Source organism: Daktulosphaira vitifoliae, unplaced genomic scaffold (assembly GCF_025091365.1).
Source record: "Daktulosphaira vitifoliae isolate Bord-2020 unplaced genomic scaffold, ASM2509136v1 Scaffold_4, whole genome shotgun sequence".
NCBI lineage: Eukaryota > Metazoa > Arthropoda > Insecta > Hemiptera > Phylloxeridae > Daktulosphaira > Daktulosphaira vitifoliae.
The window spans coordinates 27,256,179-27,270,823 of record NW_026099575.1 but is presented as its reverse complement, the minus strand read 5'-3'; the positions used below and the strand labels follow the sequence as shown (position 1 = coordinate 27,270,823).

The following is a 14,645-nucleotide window of genomic DNA, read 5'->3' as shown; positions in this document are numbered from 1 at the left end:
AACATTTCTCGATTAATAATGTTGTTAGTTTATGATCTATTAAATTTTACATAAAAATCTGCATATTTTAACTCTATCGAATTCTTTTAAAAATTTATCAGGTCATATTAGTTCCTATTTATACAGGGCAACTAAAAAGGTTTCAAATAAAAGATTTAACAGAAATTTTACAACGCAAACGTCTTTGAACATTAAATAAATAAACACAATAAACGAATAAAATTTTTCTATTTTAACACTAAACATGAAAAATATTTTATTTAATAATCAACAGATAATAATTTCTAAAGTGGAGTCATTTTTAAGGGTAATTGGACAAAAATTTCTCTTTTAATAATATCAATTTAAGTAATAAGAGAAAAAAATATAAAACATGATAATAAAAAAATGCTTAATAAAAATATATTAAGCTCATTTATATATACATTCAATACTTTACTGACGCATCCTACTATTGGTAAGTATTTTAAAATTAAACCACTTATTAATTACACATTCAGGTCTAACTGCATACAAGTCAAATAATACTAAAATATAATTAAAATTAATCAATATCAAGAATTTATTTTAAAACATATACACACTGTGTATATAATTAGAAATTTTAACTTAATAATAAGGAGATTACAATATCATCTAACAACAAAAAATTAGTAATAATAACCAAGAAAACTAAAAAAATATTCACACAAGATGCTCAGCCAAAAATAAAAAGTATTTTTTAGCTACAAAATAACTAATTATAAAAGTTATTTTTCTTTTTGCAAATAATTAATAAAATATTTTAGCAATTTTGAATTTCGACAAAATATATCTTAATATAAAAAATAATTAAATTGTTAAACATAAAATGAGATTTTTACAATATAAATATTAAAGAATATATTGTTGTGTTAATAAATAATCATAAAAATATAATTGCCATCAATGAATAATTTAAAAAATTTACAATTACTTTATACAAAAAAAATATTTATACATTTCATTATAAGATTTTCAAGCTTAAGTAATTTACACTCAATCAGACTATTTGCAAAAGAATTTGGCACAAATATTATAAAAATGTATAGTTTATTTGAATTTTTTTTTAATGTTTTGGTCATGGTCTTATATTAACTAGTAACTATAATATTTGGAAAACACTTAGTAATTAAACAAATAAATAATATAAATTATTTCATAAATTTCATTTTCAACAATATTAACATATTACAGCAATTACATATCATAAAAATGCATCAATTTTAATATTTAACATAGTTTTAGAATGTTGATAAATAACTTAGGTTATATGCTTATTATTGTAATAATAAAATATAAATCACAATTATATATTCTGATTCTTTGTCATGAAAATATGCTTTATACATTTTTAGTAAAATTTAGACACATAATAAGATAATCAATACGTAAATAAAAAAAAATAATATTTTGTTTTTAAATACTATAGCTTAGTACTTAAAAACTCATGCCAGTAAAAGAAATTATATCATTGCAGTACTGTTTCACTTAAATCTTTTACATGTGCATAAAACCAGCATTGCTTTTAGGATATTCATTTTGAATTAAAGGAGCTCTCTCAATTGAAGCTACAAATATAAATAAGTGAATTGTAAAACATCACAGAAAAAAATTTATTAATAACTTAATTATTTATTACCTGATGCAAGATATTGTGGATTATTATACAATTCTTGTGGAATGTGCTCTACAAATACATAGTTTACTGTAGATGGTGGTGCAACAGCAAGTACCCCTGTAGTAATATTGTTTTTAAATACAGCCTGTGAAAATGCATTTAATTGTGGACTTAATACAAGGCAAATTTTTGTTTAATTTATAACATACGTATAAATATCTCAATAGCCACAACCACATGCATTTTCAAAACTGTATATTATTGCAATTAATTATTTAATTGTACAATTTCTACTCTATTGCATTGAGCAAGAAAAGCCATTACCACTTTTAAAAAATTAATTATTGAAACTATTACATATAATACAATAACTTATCATTACTTAATATGTATAAAGCTCTTAAAACTTAAAAAAAAATTATACAGTTCAAAAAATGTTTGTCTTTTAAAATTAGTAAAAACATGACAAACATTACTTTTAAACACATATGTTAAGATTTAAGGAAGCTTTAAATTAATATTATTACTCTAACCCATATAAAAATGTCACCCAGAAAATTTTTTATGGAAAAAATGAGTATGAAAAAAAATTCAATAATTATTGACGCAATATGAATGGACTTTCAAAAAAAAAAAAACAATTCAGTTTATGGAAACTTTAACTTGAACTTGTTCACACACAAATTATTTTTTGACAAATTAATGAATCCATATACAAATATATTTGATGTAATGTTATCTAGCTTTCATAAACTATAGACCCTACACTCGTATATTTTTAGAAAGCTACAAAATTAAATAAACAATTTCAAAAATATTTTAATTTTTAAATAGTTGATGTAAGATACTTAAATTATACAAAATAGTAATTGGTATAAAAATATCTAGAAAATGTTTGAGGAAAATTAACAATTTATTTTATTTTATCTTGTAAGCTTAGCATGCAAATATAGAGTAATAGTAAATTAATGGACATAAATATGCATAAATAATGTTTAAAAACCACTATAATAAGCTTTAATTTAACTTCAACAGAGATCTAATGTTAATTTTCAAAAAAAAAATGTTTATAGAGTCCTCAATTTGTTTTAAGCTAAATGAAGTTTTAACAAAGTATATAAACATTTTACTTACTGCCACCTTGTCTACGTCTATATACAGTGCAGCATGGGCAACATAAACAACAAATGCAGCTGATAAAACAGGAAATTATTAATAAAATTATCAAAATTGGAAGGAGACAAATTAACCTGAAATAATTCAATAGTATTAAATAAAAATATACAAAGTGTTCAAAAAGTAAGGAAACAGGTCAATTATTACAAACAAGGCAAACAATAGAAATCCGTTTCTTTACTATCTGAATTCACTATATAATTTACTTAAATATAAAATGTACACATACCCAAATGCTAAAAATTCAGGAAAATCACAACATTCAACTGTTCCATCAGTATTGTAACAACAGTATTCTTTATCAGGATTTCCAAGAATTGGAGGACATCGATTTTTCAACGAATCAAAGGTTTTGTAGAAAGGATTGTTATTTACTAACCATGGAAGCGTACAATCATTAACACCTGAACATTTTTAATAATAAATCAATTAGAAATTAATAACTAATTTGATTAATATTATTTTCTTTTATAAAATTTCTATTTCATAGATAACTTAATAGTTATTGTTAAAATGTTTTTAACCAGGCTTCCTTTAAAGATATTTAATCGAACGTCTACAATTTCATTATATTGTTTAAAAACAATTGATTAAATTAATACTATCTAAGATTTAAAAAATAAAAATAGAGTTCTTAATTTATTGTTAATTAAAAAAAAATGATTTAAAAAAACTACAGATATTAATATAAATACAAAGCATTTTTAAAAATTATCTTTACATTTAATACTTTTGATAACAAGAAACAAAATCTCTTCAGTTACTAAGTCTAAATAGTAGATAATAATTATAAAATTTTCTTAGATTTTAGTAGAGGTTTCCTGAGTTGGACACAGATCAGAACTGTATAGAAAATTAAATTTAACTGCCAAACAGTGAAGCCCATTTATTAAAATTAAAATCAGGTCATTAGGAAGATCCCACTTTTCCAGCAGGCCTATCCACTGCTATAAGTTTTTAATCATGTATACTGAAAATGATTAATCTGCCTCCAGAAAAACGGATGACAATTCCAAAATATATATTTTATTTATTTATTTATGATTTTATGTCAAAAGTACACTCTTAAAAACTATTGCTTGTGCTAGAAAGAACGGATAAACTTATGTAGCAAATGGAATCATTTATGCCCAAGCCTAAAACCAATAAGAGTGTCATCACTTTTATGATAACACTAATAATAAATTATTTGTAAGAAACGTTAAATAGTTGTTATTTAATGAAATAATACATTTAATTTACTATGACAAAACATTATAATTTTAATCAAAGTTTATTCAAAATGTATTCAATGCAGAGACATGTTTTGGTTGGATTAAACCCCCCTCCAAAATCAATAAATTAAAAAATATACTTTTATAGTTTTTCATCATTTTGACTTTTTTTTTTTTTTTTTTACAACTATAATATTCAAAAATGACTATATGGGAAAGATTAAACTAAAAAAATATAAAGACTTGCTTATTTTAAATTAAGAAAACTAGTAAATGAAAATTCTTTGTTTATTTAAACTAAACATATTTAATTAACCTAAAAATTCTCACCCAATGAACCATTGTAAAATGCAAAAGTCACCAATATCAATGTAAAACCTTTGATGGCCATATTTGAGTTTTGTTTGGATAATCTATGACAAAAAAATGTTATAAAATAGAGAAACAATAGTATTTAGGAAACATTTGATGAATTAACTATAAAGTATTGTTACACAAGTGATGCACAAAGTTCAAAAAGATAATAAGAGTAAACTATCGCACCTAAAACTGGTAAACAAATTCAGATAGGTGTTATCACATACCTGTTGTATCTATCAAGTGCGGTAAACACGTAAATAATGGAAACTTAATATTAAATTTTCCGTAGTTATACTATATTAGTTAAGAGCAATGAACGATTAGTACCATAGACTAGTATATAAAATAATTAATATGTAATAAGCATACAATGTCAGAGATGCGCAAAGGATAAAAATGGTATGACTGACTTTTTTGTAGATTTATTCTGAAATACCATTGGTTGTGAAAATCAGTTCTCGGTAGTCAACGTTCAGTATTCATGACTGTCGCCGGAACTCCGGGCGCCTTGACAATACCACCAATATAAAATACAAAAAATCATTCATTATAAGAATATTTTTTTAAATTTTATGCATAATATTGTCGGACATTCATTATTTTCTTTAATCACACAATAGTATATCATTGTGCTATCGTGATTAAAAGATTAAAAAAAAAATAATAGATCTTATGTATCATTACGTCTATATACAAATGTGTTGCGTACATATACTGAACTTTTTAACATTAATTATGATTCACTAAGATAGTTCATGTTATTTACAACATTTCTAAAGACGGAACTAATTTGGTGGAACAATATAAGACAAGTATATTTAGTTTAACGAAGCTACTGCATCAGTTTTTAGCAATAAATAATATAATTGACATTTGAAAAAAATGACAACATACAGCAGACAAGGTTTTATTTTAAAATAATTTGTTCGTCAAAAATATTTTATTTTCCTAGTTAAAACTATGGTTTGCTTTCAAAAAAAATTGTTAAATGTTTATCAATGCTATTGTCAATAGCATCATTCGAGGCTGATACTTTTTTAATGTATCAATAACCTAAAATATTTTTCAATTACAATCTTTACCTACGAGAACATCACGAGCTACGGATAAAATAAAGCACCAAAAGCGTAGCTTTTGTATAAAACCATAGTTATTTGTAAAATTGTATATCTACGAAAAAATTGTTATTTACTTGACATTGGCATAATTATGGGGTTATATAATTGTGATATCCCTATGACAAAAATAATATGGCATAGATATTATTTATTTTTCGTTAGGGTCGAAATAAAAATTATTTTACGTATATCCCCCCCAAGACGAAGTCTCAAATACGACACTGTTACTATTGCAAACTATTTAAATTATTTAATTTATGGAGTGAAGAGTAATTAAAAAAATTAATAATTTATGAAGTAAAGAATAAACAAAATTACATCCGTAAATTATTACTTTTTATTTACAGTACAGCTGAATTATAAATGAGTAGCTAAAAAGTTTTGGTTATTATTCTTCAAGCATATATGTATCCCTTACTTGCATCATGGTTATAACAGTTACTTATATAAAAATGTATAAACTACTCATTTTCTAAATTTTGTTACTCTCAATATAATAAGAAACATTTATGTGTCTATCAAATTATTTAATATTTGTTAAGGCATGTTATTAAGATACATTAAAGTTTAACAATAAAAAAATTCACATCGTTATTTTATATTGCATGAATAATACCACTTCATATATTATATATTTATAAGTGAATTGACACTTGATAATCAATTAAGTGCCAAGAGTATAGATAACAGTCTCATGCTTATTCCACATAAAATATGATGATCTAAATTGAAATTATAGTTCTATCTAGCAAACTGTATACAGCAACAGTACATTTTTCATGAGCCTTTACGATTCATTATAAGAAATAGTTAATCAAGAGGACTTTTAATTAAATAAACATTTAGTTCATTTCAGTTTAAAATGTATTTATTACACTCCACTGACTAATCACACTCATAGATATTAATTATGAAATAGTATAAAAATGGCAACATTGTTAATAACCTAACAACCAACTCTGAAAAAATGAATACGATAATTCATTATTATAAATAAAACTCTTATTTTAACTAACACAATCTATATTAAAATTCCATATCTTTTAAATTGTAAATTTTTAAAGAATTATATTAAAAGTTCCTTTGGAAAAATACAACTATTATCATTTTAGATGTTTAAAAATCAAGGTCAGTGCTTAATATCGCAGGACTAACAAATAAGTGCAAAACAATTTTTCAGAGAGGCTTAAATTTTTTTAATTTAAAAAACTTTAGTTATTTTTTTAAATTGCGAGGCTCTTAAAAGCGCAAAAGCCCTTCATTTCTTATGCGCCAACCTTGATAAAAATCCTTGCTATTATGCATTTACAAAGTGATCAATTTATCATTAACCACTCAATTACTCGTAAAATTAATACAATACTGTAAAAAATATGTTTAATTCTTTTAGTTACGTGCATTTCTTGATTTATTAACTATTTCCCGTCTGTACTCTTCCACCCACCAAACTGTAAAAATAAAGATAACTTTCGAAATACTGGTTCAAAAGTTATTATCTCATTTTAGAAGTTAGTTAAATATGTATATTGCTGTTAAAAAAAAAAATTAACACGTCTAAAATGCATAAGGGATTAACATAAAAAAAATTGTATAACAACAGATAAATGAAGATACACATGTAACTAACAAAAGACAAAAAAATATTTTACAAAAAATTATTATTTTAATAAAATTTGAGTGGTTAGCGTTAAAAAAGTTACTCTGTATATGCAATATTCCATAATAACATTTTAATATAGAATACAAATAAGGATATGAAAGCAGATCTTCCATCATGATTTTTATAATAAAAGTTTTTCATTCCCTCTCAAGAAAATATCTTTTGACCGCATCTAGACGTGGTGAATTTATTTTCATCTTTTATTTGAAGGTTCAGCGCTGTATTTAGAATATGGCAAGAAGACATAGGCTAGGGGAGCAAATTTTAGAATTTTCTTCCATAAAAACTACAAAAATATTATTATGAAGTATACGTTATTAGCACATAAACACAAAATAAATAATATTTTCTAAGGGGCATCTCTGAAAATTTGATAGGGGAGAAACTAAATCTAAATACGGTTCTGTGAAGATTAAAAGGCCGAGACTAAATATGCTGTTTTTTGGGACCAAATTGATAACATAGAATTTTAAGAATATAAATATATACTACTCGAATTTAAAATATTTTTATTAACTATGGGGGAAATAATTGGCGAAATTGGATGATCTACTTCCAAAGACCAAAAACAATTATTATTGCTGTTCCTATAATGATGTACTCAACCTTATTTTAATCTATTAATTGATGTTACCTACCTGTATAGAATTAGAAATAAAGTTTATTAATACTCATGACTAATATTATAATAAATTTAATAATATTAGATAAAAACTATATTTCATAAAGAAACACATTTAAACAAATGTTTGAGACAACTCCAACCTGTATCAATTTTTTATTTACATTTAACCTTAATATATAGCGATGAATGAACAGCATGAAGTAAATTACACTTAAATTAAACAATAAAATGTAATACTCTTTTCTTTAAAAAAAATCAGTTTATCAGTGGTTACATCTGTTTATGTGCACATAAACAAATGTGAAAAAATACATATATATATACATTAAAAATATTTAAAAATATGATGTACAAAATACATTGAAATATTAAAAAACACATTATGGTAAAATTAATACCTTTTTAGCTTCGTGTAAAAGAAAAAAATAATAAAATGTGTCTAATCATGAGGCCCTAGTGTAATATACCTTCTAGTAAATTTGGTATTGAAAAGTGTATTTGAGTATTTTAATAAAAAAATGTTGTCATAACCAAGATTTCAATATTTTAGTTTTACAATTGTTGGTATTCCATATGTGTAATAGAAACAAATGAAAGCGTCATTGGTGGAAATTTAATGATAAAATGTATTCTAGATTTGGTAGAAAAAGATTTGGTATTAAAACCTACGTTTAATGGTGAGTAAACTATGTAATTACTCTCTAGCCACATATGGATGCATAACAAAGATTAAAATCTGTTAAATATTAATTAATGCGAAATGCTTTATTTTTGGAACGTGTCATTTTTATTATCACATCTATTCAAGTGTAACTTTCACTATATTTTTATATCTGCCGACCAGCGTATTTGCATTTGTTGTTGTACGCTGTATTCTCTTATTTTAATGCATCAGCTACGCGGCGGCCGTGGCGGTCTGGATCTGATACATAGAAAGAGTGAGGTAGTGGTACTAGCTGTACACAATGTACACATTGACTGTTTCCGACAGCCACCAGTCGGCACCAAGCAATAGTTGCCATTCAGTATTCATAATCGGTCCGTCCCCAGCGCATCTGCGTAGATTTACATTGTTAGTGTAGCGTCCTTCAAATTTTCTATTCCAACAAATATTGCAGCTAAATAAACAAAAGCAACAGCTTCCTACGTATTTTACCGCGCTTACTACTTTGGACATACAACAGGTATGTATAATAACCTATTTCTCTTGATCGTTTTTGATACTGTTTTCCGAATTAACTTGACGTCTGTCGTATGTTTTTAATTAACATAATCAAGATTTGTGCATTATATTTAAAATAATCATCATTATTGGTTTCAGTATTTTATTAGAAGTTTCTCAAATATCTTAAATATGGCAATCAAAGGATTAACATTGGCGTTAGTGACAATAGCTTTTTACAGTGGTGCTGTGATGGGTGAGTTATTCGTTATTTAATTAGATATATTCCAACTATAATTTTATTTAAAATTGTTGAAATCTTATTATTTAAGAGACAATGTTTCAAAAAACAATGCTGACAAAATCGTGTTACGTTTAGGTTTTGGTAATTTTTTTGTAGCATGCTGAAATAATGTTTTAATTTGTGGTATTTTGATGTTAATGCCAGCAAATTGAAATTATAAGGCATCAAAACCTTCACAAGTTGTATTTAAACAATATCTAAAGCATTGTTTTACTTATAAGTTTATGTCGAGTAAAACTGCGTATTTAGTTATAGCTTATTAGTATTTTTATGCTATTTAGTCATAAATAAGGGATAAACCCCTATCTAATATTTATTTTAAACTTGAACTTATGTAAATTATATTTAACTCTTATCACGATTACATCAGCATGGATTTGTTTTTTAATGGTGATATCTTGACATTCAGCATCATTGTAACTGATGAGTATTATAAAATGATATAACGCTATTTTTCATTTTTCGTGTTTAATGTTAAAGAGTATTTCCGGATAAAACAGACTAGGGGCGTATTTTTGGGTACGATGACATATGATAATATTATGTATTGATTGATATGACCCAACCCACGTAGTTCGAAGACACTATTGTACATCACAACCCGACCATTATCAACTAAATTACTTTTTGTTTAGTCTTACACCCTTGCATTAATTTAATGATACTGACGCGTGCTGCAATATAATCGCATAATATGTGATGTATAAAAATATAGTATTATCACAATTTAATAATCTGACCTGACGTTCAATTGTTGCATAAATATATGCGTGTGTATGAGTAATTATGTTTCGCTCCAAAATAATCGAGAAGTTTCATGGTTGGATATTTCTACTATACTAGATAGCAATGACCAATGCTTTACATGCAGAGTGTGTATCAATTTACATCATCCTTCTACCTTCACTTTTATAAATTGTGTTCAAGGTCAAAATGAATTATGCGTTATTTTTGTTAAGGTTTTTTTTTTTAAGATTAGGTGGTCTTCATAGTAAGAAACAATATATGACTGGTGGGAGTATCGCGGTAAATTATTTTTTCCTAGACCATTATACTACACTTCTTTTCTCTTAATGTGTTACTTGAAATGTTTAGTATTTAAACTAATTTATTTTACGGATTTGGAGAATAGCATTTAGGTTTTTAAATATAAAATATAAAATTTAATAAAATATTAAATATACATGTAAAATAAATTAAATCACATCAATTTTAAAGAAATTTATGGGCGTAAATTATTTTTAGATTTTTAAAGAATTTTTTTAATGATCATCATTTCTACAAAATTTAAACATTTATTCTTGACTAGATGTGTATAAATAATAATAATAAAAAAAAACATTTCCTAGAATAATAATTTTGGCGTAGTAAACCCTTTTATACAATAATAGTTATTTGCTGATTATGACATCAGTCTTGAAATGTGTTAGAGCTTTCACATAATTCTTTTATGACATTGGATATTGTGTGTCCTATTGTTGCACGACAGTAACATTATTATGGTTGTAAGGCTATGATATAGATATCTATTCAGCGAATAGTATTCATTTTTTAATTTTGTTGATGATATAGTGCTACCCTAACCATAACAAAACATATCTGATTACTTATATTATTGTTCAGCGGAAATAAACATAAGTAATTCCCATAATGCTCTGAATTTTAGCGCTTTATACATTTTTTTATGTAAAATAGCAACCATTATCAGTATTTTCTAAAAAAAAAAAAAACAATTATATTATTAGTATGCAGAGTTATAAAAATTCATTTGTGGGAAGTATCATGGATGTTAGTTTACTTTGACATAATTAAATAATTTAATGTTTTTTATATTATTCTATAATATTTTGATTTATACTTAAAAATAATTTTAAAATTCAGATCAAAGATCGTTTTAAATAGAACTAAACACAATTTTTTAGATTTGGGAAGAAATTTACTGTTAAATTAATTTTTTCAAAAAAATGTTTTTTTAACTTGAACATAAATTGCTGACACTATTCTTAAATAGTTGACTTGGGGGGGGGGTGTTCTACCTTTGTATTACCCATTTGTATAGAGATTCTTGTTTAGCTCAAGTTAATATATTACATTTTCAAAAAAAATATGACTAGATTACTTTTAATTTTCCCTTCTATGGTTGTCTTCAAAGTTTTATTTTATTCTTAAATAAATTTTATAAATATAATCAAATTTTTTCATGCTTACATTATTATAATCGTTATTGAAAATATAATTTTCTTAACTTTTCATTAACTTAATGACCATTTTTCTTAATTTAATAAAATGATTACAACATTACTTTGTTTTAGGATCAACTGACTGTACTCTTCCGTGGTTAGCCAAAAATAATCCCTTGTTTTCATCAGTTGAATCTGCTCTGACCAATAGATGTCCTCCTTTAATTGGAGATCAAAGCAAAGAATATTGCTGTTATAACACAGATGGACAAGTTGAATGTTGTGACTTACCAGGATTTTTATTATTTGGGTTTGTATTATTTGATTTGTATTCATACTAATACATAAAAGAATAATTATTTTGTTTTATAGATTGATTATGCTTCTACCTATTATTATACTTTTCTTGATACTATCTGCAGTTATTAGTTGTATTTGCTGTTTCTGTTGCTCATGTTGTAAATAGTAGGTAAGGTCAATTACATTAAAATTAATTGTTTACTGTAGAATTTTTTTCTAAACTAATATTTTATTTTTATATTTCAGAATCTAGTGTATCTTTTTTTATTTCGGATGCCACTAATAAAAGTTGATCAATATTCTATTTTTGTTTTGCATATTATAATTAATAATAAATATTTATTTACATATAAGAAATAACTATAATTAGTATGTAATAAGTCTACTGTATATCTGAAACATTGTTAACTTAAGGTAATATTTAAGTTCAATTTTTTATTTTATTCTTTTTTCTTAGTATAAAATGTATTTTCTTTTGTAAAATAATTTTTATTGTGAAATTTTTTACACTAATGAACTTTTATATTTAAATCATTTTTATTACGCCAACTAAGCCATAACTATCTTCAGATAATAAAATTCAGAATAATATGAGGTACAAATTTTTATTTCTATATTATAGTGTGACATGTTGTACCATTGTAATTTTAGAGCCAAATATAAAATTTTGATACTCCCTACATTAATCTGTTTGCTCATTTTTCCACAAATTCTAAAAAAAAATTAAATTATTATTATTTATTTAGGACCTATCTCCAATGGCTTCCTTATTTCTTTAAACCTAATTCTAATATTCATTTCCTATCTTTGCATAGTGCTTAATAATTGTTCTAATTTAATCTGATAGGTGGTTAGTTTTAAAACTATTTATAACTTTTAGGGTATAAATAGAATAAAAAAAATTTATCAGATGGTGTTATTAAATGTTAAATTTAAGTAGCAAGAAATAAACTCAAAACCTTATAAAAAAAACAGTGATATTGTTGAACAAAAAAGTTCTAATAACATTAATAAATAACCTGAAAATGGTAAAATTAAACTGCCTTATTACAAATCGTATCAAATTATATTATGATTATAATAATTTTTACAAAATTTTATGTTATGTTATGTCAGTTAAATAACTGAATTAATTCATGATATAGTTAAACATGTTAAATTTGTATACTAAATTATATGCCATATATTTTATCACATGTTATTTTGTTATATTAGTCAGATAACCAGTTCTAAAATATCATCTTTAAATAAATGTGTAATTCTTAATACATTTGAAATAAAAAACATGTTACTAAAGGACAAATCATTAAATTGGCTGTAAAATATTTTCAACTATTTTGTACATAAAAACTTGTAATGAAGCATAATAACTAATGAAAAAATTTGTTGTGAATTGTTCAGCCATGACCTTGAAAACCTACATCACATAGTTGACCATGATCTCATCATAGTTAGGTAAGTCCTAGTAGATACAGAACTGAAAGTACTATTCAGTTCATTCATTATTTATTAGTGTAAAGATATAACTTCAAATTAATATAAAACCATAATACTTGAGAAAAAAATTATTTAAAATAAGATATGTCATTTGAAAATTAAAGTTACAGAGAAAAATGAATGTGATAAATAAAAAACATCACATTTAAGAATCTATCATTAATTTTTCTTGAACTTATCTTGAATCATTATTTTAATGATGATTGTTAGTATTCCAATTGTTGACTATTATTTTATAAATTTATGATATTAAAAAAAATAATCAGTTTAGAAAGATTAATTCATTATTATTGATTAAACAAATATATTTTTGGTAGGGTTCGTCAACTATATATTTTTGAATATCAAGATTATACCTAATTTCAGCAACATTAAAAAAAAATTTATTTTAATATTTAAATGTTTCCACCATTTTTTTTTTCAAGAATATCGATTAGTTACCATTGTGAAAATCAGACTATGGTATACCAACCAAATCAGATCAATCTCAAAACAATCGAATATTTTCAAATTACTTTTTATTATGAAGAAATAAGTTTTTTTTTGTTGCAAAACTATTATTATAAATTGGTTATATTGAATGCCTTAATTTATGTTTTTTTTTAATAATATTATTATAGTTTGTGTTTAAAAAAAGTTATAAGAGTGTTGTTTATATTTTTTTATTGCTTTGAATCATAACTAAAAACAATTTTTTTTCTTTTCAAAAATAAAATTTAAACTTTTACAAAATAAAACATCACCATTTTCATCACTATCATCTAATAGGGGTTTTTTTTTTTGACTTAATAATTTCATATTATTTTTCAAATTAAGTTTTAACTAGTTGTTGCTGTATATCTTCTAATTTTAAAATTTCTTTCTCTAATTCTCCTCAAACATTACTACTTTGTTTGTGTTTTGTTAAAAATAGGAATAACAACAATGTTATGATAAAAAACCTAATCTATGAATATAATTTTGTATCAATAAATATCATTTTTCGTTTTATCTCAATTCTATAGTTTAATACAAAAAATATTAACAAGATTATCATGAACTATTTTTGGACTAATATCAAATCGTATATATTTTATAACAAACTAACAAAAATTTAAACAATTTTTTTTTTGATTATCGTGATATTTAAAAAAATGTTGACGATCCCTAATATTATGTATATAAATACGTCATTTTACACAGACACTCAAATAATTTTTGCTTATAATAGGTAGAAGTATAATCTTCACGCCATTCAATAATACTTTATGAAAAATGTTTCAAGCGATAGGTACTTAAATACTAAAAAATATATCAATTTAGTTCTTTGACACAACAAAAATTTAAATCATTAATTTACGCTTAAGCGTACAAAATTGATGATTAATTATTAACGGTATTTATCTATATTGACCAACAAGTCAATTTTTT

The 14,645-nt window shown here is 24.1% G+C and overlaps 1 protein-coding gene across 3 annotated transcripts; it reads right to left on the bottom strand.

Annotated features, from left to right (window-relative positions):
• Positions 1-209: 209 nt before the first annotated feature.
• On the bottom strand, positions 210-4,843 carry LOC126905303 (uncharacterized). 3 transcript variants are annotated; one of them, XM_050684872.1, is made up of 6 exons: positions 4,800-4,843; positions 4,360-4,442; positions 3,045-3,219; positions 2,774-2,889; positions 1,661-1,756; positions 210-1,589 (listed from the first exon to the last, which is right to left on the bottom strand). In XM_050684872.1, the coding sequence occupies exons 1-6, from the start codon at positions 4,826-4,828 to the stop codon at positions 1,519-1,521; spliced, it is 570 nt and encodes a 189-aa protein (XP_050540829.1). In that variant the 5' UTR covers positions 4,829-4,843; the 3' UTR covers positions 210-1,518. The 3 variants fall into 3 exon arrangements, with proteins under 3 accessions (XP_050540829.1, XP_050540830.1, XP_050540831.1); XM_050684873.1 differs by lacking the exon at positions 4,800-4,843 and adding an exon at positions 4,614-4,781; XM_050684874.1 differs by lacking the exon at positions 4,800-4,843 and adding an exon at positions 4,573-4,591.
• Positions 4,844-14,645: the final 9,802 nt, after the last annotated feature.